The sequence below is a fragment of the Motacilla alba genome, chromosome 9 (assembly GCF_015832195.1).
Source record: "Motacilla alba alba isolate MOTALB_02 chromosome 9, Motacilla_alba_V1.0_pri, whole genome shotgun sequence".
NCBI classification, from domain to species: domain Eukaryota; kingdom Metazoa; phylum Chordata; class Aves; order Passeriformes; family Motacillidae; genus Motacilla; species Motacilla alba.
Genome location: NC_052024.1, coordinates 25,018,039 through 25,032,824, shown reverse-complemented (window position 1 = coordinate 25,032,824; position 14,786 = coordinate 25,018,039). Strand labels below are relative to the sequence as shown.

General features: G+C 56.9%; 2 protein-coding genes across 2 annotated transcripts; both read left to right on the top strand.

The window, feature by feature from the left end:
- The first annotated feature begins 260 nt into the window (after positions 1–260).
- AADAC (arylacetamide deacetylase) lies at positions 261–8,579 on the top strand. The gene is made up of 5 exons (XM_038146430.1): positions 261–694; positions 4,650–4,872; positions 5,107–5,176; positions 5,507–5,678; positions 6,748–8,579. The coding sequence occupies exons 1-5, from the start codon at positions 557–559 to the stop codon at positions 7,354–7,356; spliced, it is 1,212 nt and encodes a 403-aa protein (XP_038002358.1). The 5' UTR covers positions 261–556; the 3' UTR covers positions 7,357–8,579.
- Positions 8,580–11,172: 2,593 nt separating this feature from the next.
- SUCNR1 (succinate receptor 1) lies at positions 11,173–14,539 on the top strand. The gene is made up of 2 exons (XM_038145923.1): positions 11,173–11,417; positions 12,719–14,539. The coding sequence occupies exons 1-2, from the start codon at positions 11,415–11,417 to the stop codon at positions 13,667–13,669; spliced, it is 954 nt and encodes a 317-aa protein (XP_038001851.1). The 5' UTR covers positions 11,173–11,414; the 3' UTR covers positions 13,670–14,539.
- Positions 14,540–14,786: the final 247 nt, after the last annotated feature.

Below are 14,786 nucleotides of genomic sequence, written 5' to 3'. Positions count from 1 at the left end.
AGCGGCAGCTCGCTGCCCCGGGACACCCGGCACGGCTGTCTGCGCCCGGGTGTCACCGTGCGGCCACCTCCGCTCGGCCCGCCGCCCGCGCCTGGGGGCTCGGTGCGGGAGTCGGTGCGGGGCTCGGTGCGGGATTCAGTGCGGGAGTCGGTGCGGGGCTCAGCGGGGGTTTGGTGCGGGATTCAGTGCGGGGCGGGCAGCGGGGCTCAGTGCGAGGTTTGGGGCTCGGTGCGGGATTCGGTGCGGGATTCGGTGCGGGGCTCGGTGCGGGGCTCGGTGCGGGATTCAGTGCGGGGCGGGCAGCGGGGCTCAGTGCGAGGTTTGGGGCTCGGTGCGGGGCTGGCCGGCTCGGCAGCTCCCGGCGGCCGCCCTCCCTGCTGGAGAAACCTGTTGTTTTGGAAGCTGCACAGTGGAGTAACCTCTGCCCCGAGTGATACGACGAGAAATCACCCCCTGGCCGGGACCCAAGCAAAACACGGGATTAACTTTGCCCTGCGCTGGCTTGTCGGGAGGCGGTGAGCGCCGCTGCAGCCGCGCCAGAGCGGAGCCTGCGAGGATGGGGGCCAGGCTGCTCTGCCTGGGCCTCCTCACGGCCCTCCTCGGCTACTACATCTACAGCCCGCTGCCCGAGGAGCTGGCCCAGCCCGGCACGGTGATGCTCGTCTCGGCTGCCCTGAGGGCCCTGGGGCACCTGGTGAGCTGGGGGGGCTGGCAGGGCAGGGCAGGGGGTCTGTGGGGCTCAGGGGCACGGTGTGCTGCGTGTGTCACACGGGGATGGTGCTACACGGACACAAATTGCTGAAGTGAAGGCTGGACTGTCTGTGATAGAAAGAAATGCAGGGAGAACTTGATCTCGCAGCCTTGAGAAAGGGCCGTTCAGGGTAGGATGAGACGAGGGATGTGACTGTGGATCGACAAGCACAGGCAAGCTTCTCTTGCCCTGCTGCTTGAGTCATTCCTGGCTCTCTGTGCCCAGCTCCCCTGGCAGCGCTGCGTGTCCGGGAGGGAAGACTAGAGCAGCTCTCACGTTCTATTGATTTTTGTGGTTTCATGGAAATCCGCTGACAAAAAGGCCTGAAAACCACACAAAACAACATCGCTGCGTGCGACAGCCCTTGTTGGCAGGGGCTGCCTTTTCAGGGCAGGGGCTGCCTTTTCAGGGCTGTCCAGCCTGCAGGCGGAGGGAGGATGAGGAGCTTTCTGGTGTGTATCAGGGACTCCTGTTTTGATTTGGGGGCTGAGCTGGTGCGAGATGAGAGTGGTGAGAAAGAAAGAAGCTGTGCTCAGCAGTGTTGGGGAAGCAGCAGGGCAGCACACCTCCTCAGTGCCCTGCTGCTGGGAGCCTGCAGGGAGGGCGGGCACGGGCTGGTGGCTGCCCAGGCACGCCCGGTGCCTGCTCGGTCACACTGTCCCCCGGCAGGGCCCTGCTGGCCGCAGGGGCGTGCTCTTTGTGCCAGGGAGGTGTGTTTCCCCTGGAAGGTGGAGCTGTGCCCGCGGTGCTGCCGTCCTGCCTGGCTGGGAGCAGCGGGGCTGTGGGCAGGAGTTTTGTAGCTGGGCTCTCATCTCCTGTGGAATTGTAATCCCAAGGGATGGGCACAGCCACAGCCTCCCTGAGCTGTACATTAGAGTTAGGTGGCTCTAAACTGTCCCAAGTAGATCGTGAAGGGCCATGCAGTTACAGGGCAGTGGCTCGAGGTCACTTGGGGCAGGGCTGTGTTTCAGAGGGGACCCTGGTGCCGTGTCCCTGACTCCCTGATGTTGGTTTGAGCAAAGGGGACAAAGTGCCACCCTCGAGCACTCCTGGGCAGTGGGACCCTCTCTGAGCTCCCCAAAGGGTGTGCCAAGAGCACCAGGCCATGGCACATCCCCATCCCCTCTGTTGGGGCGGGTCCTGGGGGTCCCCAGCTCGGCAGCCCAGCTCAGAGGCCCTCGGTGCCCCCTCTTTGCAGCAGGGAGGCTGCAATTCTCCCCTGCCTGTTGATGTTCATGTCCTGTGTCCGTGTGCTGCCAAGCTGGGGAGCAGCCTCTGAGAGCAAACCTGCCACTTGCTGCGGTGTTTGAGCCCAAAATCCCTCAGGTATTTCAGGAAGTGCCCTGTGCCCTTGGCCTGAAACGCCTGAAGAAGGTACAAAGCACAACAGGCTGTTTTTGCTGTCGTGGTGTGACATCCCCCCAAAGCTCTCCGCTCCTCAGCCGAGCTCTGTGGAAGCAGAGAGCCTGGCTCAGGCCCTGCTCAGGAGCTGCCCTGTCAGGGTGATGGGGAGCATCCCCCGAGCGTGCCTCCTCCCAGCTGCTGCCCCTCTGGAGCCCTGACCTGCTGGAAGCCCTCTGGGCACTGCCCCTGGCCAGGCACAGCCAGGCTCCGTTCCCCCTGCACAGGCTTTGGGTCTGTGCTTGCTGGAGGGACTGGGCAAAATGCTTCCCAAAGCACAGGGATCCCAGCCCCTGGAGTGCTGGCTTTCCTGTAATTCCATAACGCCCAGGAATCTCACACTGGGACAATGAGGATTTTCAGATGAGGGCACCATTTCCTTCCATTGATAGGCCTGGAAACCGCAGGCAGCAGCCCAGTGGTTTTCCACAATGTAAATTGTCCACTTGTGGAAAACAGCTCTGGGAGCACTGGGAACCCTCAGTGCTGGGGCTCAGGGAATTCCTCCCACTGTGGGCTTTCACGAGCTCATTGGAGTCACAGCAGGACTCACTTCGACTGAGAGATTTGTTTTTTCAAGATGTTAATCCTCGGGGGGAAAGAGACAACTGAGAAATGTTTATGTAAACTGTGTCAGTGTGGTGGCTAAAACGGCAGTTCTGGCATGTGTGTTTGTTTGTTTTCACGGAGCTGATGGCAAGGACCTGTGCTTCCCTTTGCAGTGTGCCAGGGCCTGCCCACTCATCTCATCCCGATTCCAGCACACTGGGATTGGCAGGGCTCCTCCTGGCATCACCCGCTCCAAGCCTTCAGAGAGAGGTGACTCAAAAATGTGGTGACAATCCCTGTCAAAGACTGCCAGCAAGGGCTGAGCTGTGTGCTATTCTAGCTCCTGAAAAAGGTGATGTCATGAAATCCCAGAATCCCAGACTGGTTTGGGTTGGGAAAGATCTTAAATTTCATCTCATTCCACCCTCCTGCCAAGGTCAGGGACACCTTCCCCTGGACCAGGTTGCCCAAAACCTGGTTATCTGTAGATGATGATTAAACAGTTGATTTAAATACAGTTTGAAGGGAAAAAAAACCCACCAAGCAGGGTCAGACTGTATGACTTCCCCCATCACAGTCAGAAGGCTAGAGGTTGCTCCTATCAGCAGATGCCCAGTCAGTGTGGGGGTTTCGCATGCTTCCTGGGGACAATAAAGCTTGTCTGGGAAGCCAAACTCCAAACAGGTTCTGCACCAGGCTCGGCTATTTTCCCCCTTTTAAAACTCAAACCTGCTCTGAATTTCACCCGTTTTCCCCTTCAGATGACATGTAAGAGCTTGGCTTTGTTTTATATTGTTTCAATTGTGGTGTGGTGAGGCTGGGGTGGGAAGAGGGTCACATCCCATTGCTGGGGTGCTGGTGGAGGAGCCGGGGTGCTGGTGCTGGCAGCAGTGCAGGAGCCGTGGGTGGCTCTGGGTGGCTCTCTGCAGTGTGCTCTCTGCACTGTGCTCCCTGGGCTGTCCCCACGCTGGTGCCAGCAGCAGTGCAGGAGTCGTGGGCGGCTCTGGGCGGCTCTGGGTGGCTCTGTGCAGCATGCCCTCTGCACTGTGCTCCCTGGGCTGTCCCCACGCTGGTGCAGCAGCAGCACAGGAGCCGCGGGTGGCTCTGGGTGGCTCTGGGTGGCTCTGTGCAGCGTGCCCCCTGGGCTGTCCCCACGCTGGTGCCAGCAGCAGTGCAGGAGCCGTGGGTGGCTCTGGGTGGCTCTGGGTGGCTCTGGGTGGCTCTGTGCAGCATGCCCTCTGCAGTGTGCCCCCTGGGCTGTCCCCACGCTGGTGGCTCTGGGTGGCTCTGGGTGGCTCTGTGCAGCATGCCCTCTGCACTGTGCTCCCTGGGCTGTCCCCACGCTGGTGCCAGCAGCAGCACAGGAGCCGTGGGTGGCTCTGGGTGGCTCTCTGCAGTGTGCTCCCTGGGCTGTCCCCACGCTGGTGCAGCAGCAGCACAGGAGCCGTGGGTGGCTCTGGGTGGCTCTGGGTGGCTCTGTGCAGCATGCCCTCTGCAGTGTGCCCCCTGGGCTGTCCCCACGCTGGTGGCTCTGGGTGGCTCTGGGTGGCTCTGTGCAGCATGCCCTCTGCAGTGTGCCCCCTGGGCTGTCCCCACGCTGGTGCCAGCAGCAGCGCAGGAGCCGTGGGTGGCTCTCGGGGGACAGTGCCCGTGCTGATGCTGTGGGTCACTGAGCTGGACACTGGCTGCAGAGGTGACCCCCGCGGAGGCCGAGGCTGAGCGCGGGCACGGAGCAGCAGCCTGGCTCTGGCTGGGCGCTGGCTCTGGGCAGCTGGTGGCAGTGTGAGCGTGTGCCACAGCTCAGGTGGAGGCACTCTGCCCTGGCCTGAGAGTGCCACTTCCACAGCAGCTTCACACGTGTGCACGGAGCATCAAAGGGCTGCTCGGGAATGTAATCTGAGAGTAAATAGGCTGCCCTGGAAACAGTTTCCCCTGTCCTGTGCTGCAGTCGGAGGCGGCTGAGCTGCTGGGGCTGATGCACTACATGGAGGGCTTGAGGCTGTTCACGGCTGTCGAGCTGGTCGCTCCCACATCCGATGAAAACGTCACTGTGACAGACACGGAGCTCAGCGGCGTCCCCGTCCGCCTGTTCCTGCCCCGGAGGGCGCCCGGCGGGCTCAGGAGGGCCGTGCTCTACTTCCACGGCGGCGGGTGGTGCCTGGGAGACGCAGGTGAGCTCTGCAGCGTCAGCGAGTGATGACCTTTGGCCCTGGGTTTGTGCCAAAGACCTCGCTGCCCTGGCAAGCGCTGCCTTTTGTTTTGTGGGACTTGCCCCAGGGAGGGGCAGGGGACCGGGGTCTCGCCAGCTGAAAGCAGGGGTGGGTTTGGGAAAGGCAGCCGAAAGTGCTGCCAAGAGAACGGGCAGGTGTGAGTGTCCATTCTCATGCACTGGGCTTTCCTTCCAGGCATGCACGGCTATGATCTCATGTCACGGCGGACTTCAAACGAGCTGGATGCTGTCGTGGTGTCAGTCAAGTAAGAGATAATCCTCCAGAAGGGATGAGGGTTTGGAGTAAATTGATCTGTTTCAATTAATCTGATTTTTCAATGTTTCTGTGTTTGGTCGCGTGCTTTCCTGCTGACTTACACACATTTGTGAGCAGAGGCTGCCAGGGTGACGGTGGAGAATTGTGGATGGTGGCTATTTTGGCTTTTTGGGGAGGGGTGGGTAATAAAGTGGATGCTCTGGGACACACAGTTCCCGCTTCTCTGGGCATGGAAACAAACACCCCCCGACGGGGAGATGCGAGCAGGCCCTTCTCCTACTAACAGCAGCTACTAACACACTTCTCTTGCCTCCACCAGCTACAGGCTGGCCCCTCCGCACCATTTCCCTGCCCAGTTTGAAGACGTGTACTCGGTGACCAAGTTCTTCCTGCAGAGCCAGGTCCTGTCCCAGTACGGGGTGGACCCCGCGCGGGTCTGCGTGGCCGGGGACAGCGCCGGGGGCAACCTGGCTGCGGCCGTGGCACAGCAGGTACGCTGCAAACGGCTTGCAGCTCAAAATCACTGGTTCTGCAGTTTCACGGCCACTGAGAAAAGCCCAGCTCGCAGCACACGCTGCTCTCGTGGTCTGTCAGGATGTCACAGCCTGTGGGATCCTCGCAGGGCTCTGGGGACCAGGCAAGCAGCTGTGCCTGAGCCCCTCAGTGGCATCAGAGGAGCTCTGGTGCCATCCAGACATCTGTCCCCTAAAAGGCTCCCTGCCCTCTAGTCAGGCCTTACGTCACCCTAACCTCAAGCTCGTGTTGTCTGGGGTAGGTATGGTGTTTGCAAAGGGAATTTTAACTACGTGACTCATAAAGATGCAAATAGCAGGGAAAACAAGCAAACAAAAAAAACCCTCATTAAATGATGCGGTGTCTGAGCATACAGTTTGGTGCCTTTTGCACTTCAGCTTCATCAAATAAAGTCAGCTCGATGTTGTTGCTGTCTGGAGAAGCTGTTTGGGCCGTGATGAAACCCTGGGGATGGTGGTGAATGCTGTGGATGCTGAAGGCAGAGGATGAGGGAGAAAATGGAAAATTTATTAGTTTAGAGAGGGAAAGGTTAACAAATAAGAAATGTCAATGTTCAATCAATCATATTTTATTTGTTACATCTCTGAAATGCACAGAATTGCAATTGGCTTGAGTTGTAACGTCTCAGGGTTAAAAACCAAACAGATGAACATGCTCTAAATTGTGTGAAATGATAAGGACACCCTGAAAGTTTTGTGATGTAAGAATAGTAATTTTCAGTAGCTATAGAAAATCTTCTGTCAAAAAGCATCAAAATTTCAGAAACAATATTTCCCAAAAATCATTATCCTTCAATATAAGAAATAAAATGAAATTATATTCGATGTTTGAGAATTTTTATTACAGTGTGCTATTTTAGATAACCTGCCTACACATTCAGAATTTCTTCATCCTGGCTTTATGGATAATCTTATTCTGCTCATGTCGCAAAGTGCGTGTCTCCATTCTTTCCCTCGGATGATCGGTCAGTGCGGGAGAACCGGCCCCTTTACAGATCCTTTGCGACGCATTCTGTTTTTTCCACAGCTCTCGGAGGACCCTGACGTCAAAACCAAGCTGAGAGCTCAAGTCCTGATCTACCCGGCTCTGCAGGCGCTGGACCTGGACCTGCCGTCCTACCGCGACAACGCGCACAAGCCGCTGCTGCCGCGGTCGCTGATGGTGCGCTTCTGGAGCGAGTACCTCAGCTCGGACCCCGCGCTGCGGGAGGCCATGGCCTCCAACCGCCACGTGCCGCCCGAGGCCGGCCACCTGCTGCCACGTGTCAACTGGAGCCGCTGGCTGCCCGCCGGCATGCGGGGGGCTCACGCCTACGAGGCCCCGGCCGCGGGCGGCGCGGCGCTGGCCCGGCGCTACCCCGGGCTGCTGGACCCGCGCGCGGCGCCGCTGCTGGCCGGCGAGGCCCGGCTGCGCGGGCTGCCCCCGGCCTTCGTGCTGACCTGCGAGCACGACGTGCTGCGCGACGACGGCGCCATGTACGCGGGCCGGCTGCGCGCCGCCGGCGTGCCCGTCACCCACCACCACGCCAAGGACGCCTTCCACGGCGCCGTGACCTTCCTGGCCTGGCCGCTGGAGCTGGCCGTGGGCCACCGGCTCTTCAACGCCTGCTTGGACTGGCTGAGGGAGAACCTGTGAGCGGAAAACCGGCCCCGCACGCGCGCCCGGTGTGACTGGAGCCCTGCTGGGTTTTGGCCACGATTGCCGTCCCCTTTGCAATTGCGCCGTGCTGGGGCTGCAGCGTTTCCCATCTTGTCTGGCAGGAAATCGGTCTGATGCTAACCCACGCCTTCCTCCAGTGCTGTCATCTGAACCTCAAACCCCCAGACTGCTAGGACTGCCCCGCGGCTCCTTCTCTGGCCCTGCAGCCTCCGGGATCTGGCGTCTTGTCTCTGCTGCTGCTCCGTTCTTCCTGCCGCATCTCCAGTCCGGGGTGCGTGCCCAAGGGCCGGGTGGCTGTGGGCACAGGGACGTGCTCCGTGGCTGCTTTCTTCCCGTCCCCTCTGGCTCCGTGGGACGTGGCAGCAGGGCCCCGCTGCTGCCAGGGCTGATGGGGTGAAGGGAAGCACCAGGAGGCTGCAAGAGGCTTGGGGCAGCTGCAGGGACCTGCCCATCGCAGGCTGGGCTGGGGCTGCTGTTCCTGCCCTGCACAGCTTGAGGGAAGCACCTGGAAACCCAGTGGGATGGCCAAAAAATTGTGCAAGTGCTTTGGGCTTTGCTTGTTTGTTTGCTTTGGGGGTTTTGTTTATTTGGGGGTTTTTTGTTGTGGTTTTGTTTGGTTTTTTTTAAGCACGTATCTTACTCCTACTTCCTTTCTTTAATCCTTGCACTAGCAGGAAATAGGGAATCAAACCAGCCCTGGATATTCACTGGAAAAAGGAAGCTGTGAAGGTCCCAGACTTACGATAACACTGCTGCATGGTCTGTGCCCTACTTGTCTCTTAAGTCATGTACTAGGTGTTCTAATTGTCCTTGAAATTTTTTATCAGATTTCACATATGATTTCTTAAAAGTAGAATTAGCTTAGTAGCTTTACAGGCTTGGAAAAGAAACATAGTTTAGCTGGCTGTGTGGAGCAAATAACCTCTGTGTAAATGTTTCGTGTGTTAAATATAAACCCTAAAACTTTTGACTGAAGCATGAATACAAGGGTTGGCTGTTGGTTTAAGTAAATCAACCACTGGGCAGGTACTTCATGTATCCTGCTTTTCTTTTGCATAAACGGTACTGAATCTTCAATAATTCTGGGCTGTTTCTCCGGAGTGTCTCTGGCCTGTTCAGAGGGAATGTGTACGGGATGATTGCTGTTCTCCATCTTCATTCAGTTGAATATAAACATTAAATTGTTTTTGATTCCAGTGCAGTGTTTTGTCACTCGGGTGTCCCATCCATCAGGAAGCAGTGGCGGGTGTGCTGCAGCCAAAGGGTGGCTGCTGCAGACAGCCCCAGCCCCGGTGCTGCCCCACTCCTGCTGTGGGTGGGGTGCTGCTGGGCCGGGGCTGTCCAGGAGGGAGGCAGCAGTGCTCGGGTAGGTCTCTCCTTGCACCTTTGCAGGCCCTCTGGACGCCCAGCTGTGCTGGTGTGCTCAGTCCCAGAGTGTGTGGGAGTTATTCCTGGGGTCCCCCTGCAGCCCAGCGCTCCCCACAGACTGGGCTCTGTCTGCTGCCAGAGGCAGCTCCACTGCAGTTTTATTCCTCCCACATTTGGGATTCATTAGCAGCCTCCAAGTGCTCCTGAGGACGCTGGGCTGTGGGGTTTTGCTCAGTAACGCCTTCGGTCTGATTTTCTGTACAGTTTTAGGGTCACGTCCGCAAGAACGCTCCCTGGGATGGGCATTCCTGGGTTGTAAATGCTAATGGAACGAGCCCAGCTGGGGTTTCCAGGAAGACAACCTTGCTTAAGAGACTGCTCGGGGAGGATGGCTGTGCTTTTGATTTGGAGGGGACGTGCCCACATCTCACCCCTCAGCAGGCTGCCCTGCTGTGAGCCAGAGTGGCTTTGGTCGTCCTCCTGCCCCACAGCCCTGGGATGTTGCTGATAGGGCAGCACTGGGATGAAGTGCTGGCCTCAGCTGGCTTTGCCTCCCTTTGGGGCTGCCGGAGGTGCCTGTGCCAGCCCAGCTGGAGCAAACCTGGGCCACCCTCCCCGTCCACACTGCCACCAATACTGTGCTTCCTCCGCCGTGGCTCAGGCACCAGCTGTGCCAGGGGCACTGAATGCCTGCCGGTAAGGCAGAAGAAAAATTAATGTTTTAAGAAACAATGCCAGACAAAAATTGCCAACCTTCCCTGGTGTGTTTTTATAGGATGCTCTTGGAACCAGAAGTAAATGGCTTTTAAGCACCAGCACCTAAATATGGACTCATGATCGATTGGGCTGCATGTTTTTGTTTAGGTTCCTAAAATAGACTTTTGGGATTGGAAATGCCTGGTGAGGCACGAAATGAGACGGTGAAAGCTGCACTATTGATGTTGCTGGCAGGAGAGGCTGGAGCTGCAGTAAGCAACCCGTTTATCCACACCAGAAAACAAGACACACCGCCACAAGGGAAGGCACTGGTACCTCTCCAAAAGCTTTCCCTTGGAGGGAGGATGGGATTTGATGGTTGACAGTCAAGGACAAAGCTCAGCCTCGCCGTGGTGGGGCTCACAACCCTGCTCTGGGTGCAGAGATCAACCCCTGCAGGGATGCCCAAGCACAGGGAGGCTGATCACACACTCTCCTGCCACAGGGTGCAGTGGGAGCTCTATGAAGAGGGGGGGGTTCCTCTTGCAGGTGAGTCAAGGAGGAAATGAAGCATCCTCGAAGTATCCCCACCAATCCGGGCTTCCCCATCACCCATTTGTTAAGAATCCTTAACTTTTTCTTGCAGTACTACACTGATTAAAAAACAAAAAAAAATCCCCAGCAAACCACCACCAAAACCCCAAGCCCCAGGACTGGACAGTGCTCTCGGGTTCCTGGTGGTTTTTGGCAGTGTGGGTTGATTGCTCCCGCTGTGCTCAGCCAGGCCCTGCTCCTGGGAAGGGCTCGGGGGGCCCCAGCGCTGGCACCACCTCACCCCCCGAGCTCTCGGGTTCCCCCTGGCTCCTCTGCTGCCCTGGGCTGGAGCCCAGCAGAGGCCAGCAGGACTCCAGCCTGGGCTGCCGTGCCAGGAGCACCAGGAGCTGCCGTGGCAGCAGGCCTGGAGTGCCAGCCATCACAGAGCCTGCTGCTGGCACCCCAGCTCGGCAGCTCCTTATGGACAGGGCTGCTGAAAGGCAGTGGCATTGCCAGCGTGTGTGACGGGGACAGCCTCAAAACAACCAGGGGTTAGAAAACTGCTTAGAAGTACAACCAGCTGAAGCAATGGTCACAGAGCTGTAAAGCAGGGACCGATCTGAACCTACTGAAATGACATGAAGGAGCATTTCTTGCTCCCTCGCCAGTTTTCTGAGGAGTTACTGCAGCAGGAAGGAAGAAATGCTCCATTTGTTCAGCCCCATTTTATCCTTCAGTGCAACAGCCATTGCCTGAATGAACAAGATATTTAAAAGCTGGTAAATGAGAAGCTAGTGTTGGTTATTAGCCATGGGGGAAATTTTAAATCAGCTTCTGCAATGCCTAAATATGAGCTGATTTATTGGCCTCGTCCACAGAGAAAAGCTAAAATAGCTTTTTATATCTATTAATTGGGTTAATATTTGCTAACTGTGAAGTACATCACAGTAAAGGGGAGGGAAAGGTGGAGAAGCTGTGGCTGCCCCGTACCTGAGGATGCTCAGGGCCAGGTTGAATGGCGCTTGAAGCAGCCTGGGCTGGTGGAAGCGTGGGGTGGAATTGGTCACTGTGGGGTTTGCATCAGCAGCATTACTGTACTTTTATCTTCGCCAATAATTCACATGGCAATGCTGGGTGAAGCAGCGCGCTGTGGAGTGGCGATGCGCTGCTGTGGGAAGGGTTAGGGCTCCTCTTCCCCCGGGCTGCGCCCTCCTGCATCCCCTGGCTGCGGGGGCGTGGGACGGGAGCGGGGGGGGTGCCCTCTCCTCCCGGCGGCCCGGCTGCTTTCCCCGAGGGTTCGGTGAAGGGGAAGTGTTGCTCTCGTCTCGGCAGCCCGGCCGAACAGATCCCGCCTTCGCCCCGCTCGTTAATGATTGAATCAGCGGGCTGCCCGCAGCGCGCAGCCCCGCCGGACCCGCGGCGCGGCAGCTCCGGCCATGGTAAGAGCCCCTCTGCTGGGCCACCCCTTCTGACTGCTTCACCTGCTCACCTTAAACTCATCCAGCAGCCTTTTCCGAACCACTTGCTAAATTAATGCCTCTGTCCGTGCCGAACTTTCAATTGTAATCGCTCTTTAAATCGCTGATGTCCGTGATGTGCTGTCTAGATTTAGAACCTCACTGAGGTGTTTCTCCTCAAGAACCGAGCAGGCAGGGCTCAGCAGGGGCACCAGGTGAGTTCTGAGCAGAGCAAGCGCTCTCTCTAGCATTTCTGTCTCCTGGGGAGCACAGGGTAAGTGTAGACACTTGATGGAAATAGCTTCATGGAGTTTTTGCTCTGCCTCATGATCTCTCTTTGAAATGAAATACAGCTGATCTCTGCTTTGAGGACACAGACCTGTGAACAGGTCTTTTGACACCAAAATACCTTTGGAAATGCTTATCCTTAACTTGAGTTCAGTTTTGATCTATATCCCAGTTTCTGGCATTTGGTTTTCCCTGCTTCCCAACTGTCTGCTGACAATTTGTCCTTTCTCCAAGGCTCTCACCAAAAGCTGTCTGTGCTGTGGCAGGGACAGGTGGCTTTGCTGAGGAGGGAAAGGAGTAAACACTAGAGATCCTGCTCTGTTTCCTTCCCTGTAGATGTTTTTTAACCAGCCTTTAGATAGAAAGCAGCTCATGTGTGGTGCAGTTTGAAGGAAGCTTTGGCAGAACGCACAGGAGATGTGCTCCATCCTCCGTGCAATTCTGGTACTCAGTTTGCAGCACAGCACACGAAGTGCTCGATTAAGGGCTGGGTTGATTTAACAGACACATCTCTCCTGGCTCCCCAGCCAGCTCTGAGCAGCGCTGCTGCGTTCCTCCCTCACCAGCCTCCTCAGCAAACCTCTGCCTGGGTGACGAGGGAGGACCCACGGGACCGGCCTTGGGTAACAGGGGCAGATGACTCCCCGAGGCTCTGACAGGGCACCCACGGGCTGGTTTCACTTTCCTGGCCCCTGGCACTGCCCTGGCTATGGTCGAACGCTGTGACTGACGCCTTCATTCGGGTGATGCTCCCACTTCGAGTTCCTCCCACGGGTCTTTGCTCAGGCGAGTTTCCATCCTCTTCTGTAACTCTGGTCAGTGTCTGTGAGTACCAGTCCTGTGTGTGAGAGACATTTGAGGTCACACATCTACTTACCCTGCAGGTTGGAGGGGAATCGCAGGCTGCATTCACCAATTACAGCAGTGATATAACAATAAGTGTGCAATGATCTTTCACTTGGGTTTGGTGTTTATTTTATTTTTTGATTTTCCAGGCTGTGAACGAGACCAATGACTATTTTCTGACGAACAGAGTACTGGAAAAGTATTATCTTTCCACCATGTACAGCCTTGAGTTCATTATAGGTGCCATTGCAAACACCATTGTGGTGTTTGGCTATATTTTCTGCCTGAAGAAATGGAAAAGCGGCAACATCTACCTGTTCAATTTATCCATATCAGACTTGCTCTTTCTGTGCACTCTGCCGATCCTGGTGAACAGCTACTCCAAAGATCAGTGGGCAAAGGAGAGCATCCTGTGCCACAGCAACAGATTCCTGCTGCACGCCAACCTGTACAGCAGCATCCTCTTCCTCACCGTTATCAGCGCTGACCGGTACATGCTGATGAAACACCCCTTCAGGGACCACATCCTGCAGAAGAGGAGAACGGCTGTTGTGGTGTCCGTTGCCATATGGATCGGGGTGATCCTGGAGCTGCTGCCGCTGCTGTATTTCCTGGAGCCTCTCACAGCTGCCAACAACTACAAGTGTCTCGATTACGCCAGCTCTGGAGACCCCGCGCCAAACCTCGCCTACAGCATGTTCCTGACCGTCTTCGGTTTCCTCATCCCTCTCTCGACCATGTGCTGCTTCTACGTGAAGATGGTTCGTTTCCTCCAAAGCAGGAGCGAGCAGATCCGCTCCGCCCTGACCCTGGAGAAGCCCCTGGCCCTGGTGATCCTCACCGTGGTGATCTTCTCCCTGCTCTTCACTCCCTACCACGTCATGCGCAACGTCCGGATCGCGTCCCGCATACCGGCCTTGAACGTCTCCGAGTGCACACAGGGAGTCATCAGCACCATTTACATCATCACGAGACCCTTTGCCTTTCTAAACAGTGCCATCAATCCCGTTTTCTACTTCCTGATGGGCGACCACTTCAGAGAGATGCTGATGGCCAAAACAAGACAGCTCCTGGGCAGGCTGACAGCCACTGGGAAGTGAATGAGTAAGCAGACCCCTTGCAGTGGGAGAGGTCTGGGAGGAAACTCTCTTAGGGAGGGCATTCAGCAATGTGCCATTTGTTTAGATAACTTTATTTATGCAATAGGATAGCTGATTGTGTTCCTCTAAACGCACCTGTTACCTTATTGTGCAGGAGACTCCTGCTGAGCTGCCTCCAGCAAACCGGGAGGGAGGCTCTGCTCGCTCCCAGCGGGACAGCAGTGGGATACCCCACAGCCCATTAGTATGTCATCCAAAGGCCATCCAGCCAGCTCTCTGAGGGAAAACACGCTGCCCTCAGACAGCTGCTTTGTGAGCCACAACGTGGGCCCGGGCTGGGACAAAATGTGCCTTCATGGTCCCCAGGACAGCCAGGCACGCTCACATGGGCCCTCACACAGCCACTCACCAGGGTACGGAGCTACCCACCTTAATTATAACTGTCTGTAAGTGCCCGTGGAATCTATAGCCTCATGCAGAATTTAGACCTCAGAGTTCAAACTTCATTAGCAGTTCTACTAATGAGCCAGGAGCTAATGAGCAGCCAGTCCCTGCCTGATCCCTGCAGGATCGATCACAAGTTACTCTCCAAAGGACTGGCCCGGCTTCAAACAGGCAGGGGGAAGATCGATGGGGCAACGAGCTGCTGTGAGCTCAGGCCAGCCCAGGGCTGCTGGGTGTGGGCAGCCCCTGCCCTGCCCGCCCTCCTGCAGGCTCCGAGGGCCCAGCCCCAGGGAATCCCTGCTCCCCAGCACAGGGAACGGGTCAGGTCTCACCAGCTCAGCCTGCGTTCTGCTCTTGACGTGTCAGCCACCTGCAACGTGCTTTGCTGTGCTGGTGGCTCCAGCCCCTGGAGAATAAACTGCTTTGAAAACCAGGAAGAGTCTGCTCTGTGCTGTTTGACTCTATTTGCTGATCTCTGGAGTAGCCGTGAAACCTCAGCATCGGCTCTGGTCCGTGTCACACGGCCCTGTGCCCTGTCACAGTGGCATCAAAGCAGGGGCTGCTCCCCAGCCCCACACAGCAGCAGCACTTCTGTGCCTGCCGGGGAGGTGACCCTGTGCTCTTTGCAGAAATGCAGAAGAAACTTGCTTACTTTGGGTTTTTTAGCACAGAA

What these genes read in the sequence shown, in the direction of transcription:
- AADAC (XM_038146430.1), top strand. Translation starts at nt 557, where the DNA reads ATGGGGGCCAGGCTGCTCTGCCTGGGCCTCCTCACGGCCCTCCTCGGC. An exon ending in TGAGGGCCCTGGGGCACCTG is followed by an intron (nt 695 to 4,649) that starts GTGAGCTGGGGG and finishes CCTGTGCTGCAG; the next exon opens with TCGGAGGCGGCTGAGCTGCT. An exon ending in GTGGTGCCTGGGAGACGCAG is followed by an intron (nt 4,873 to 5,106) that starts GTGAGCTCTGCA and finishes CTTTCCTTCCAG; the next exon opens with GCATGCACGGCTATGATCTC.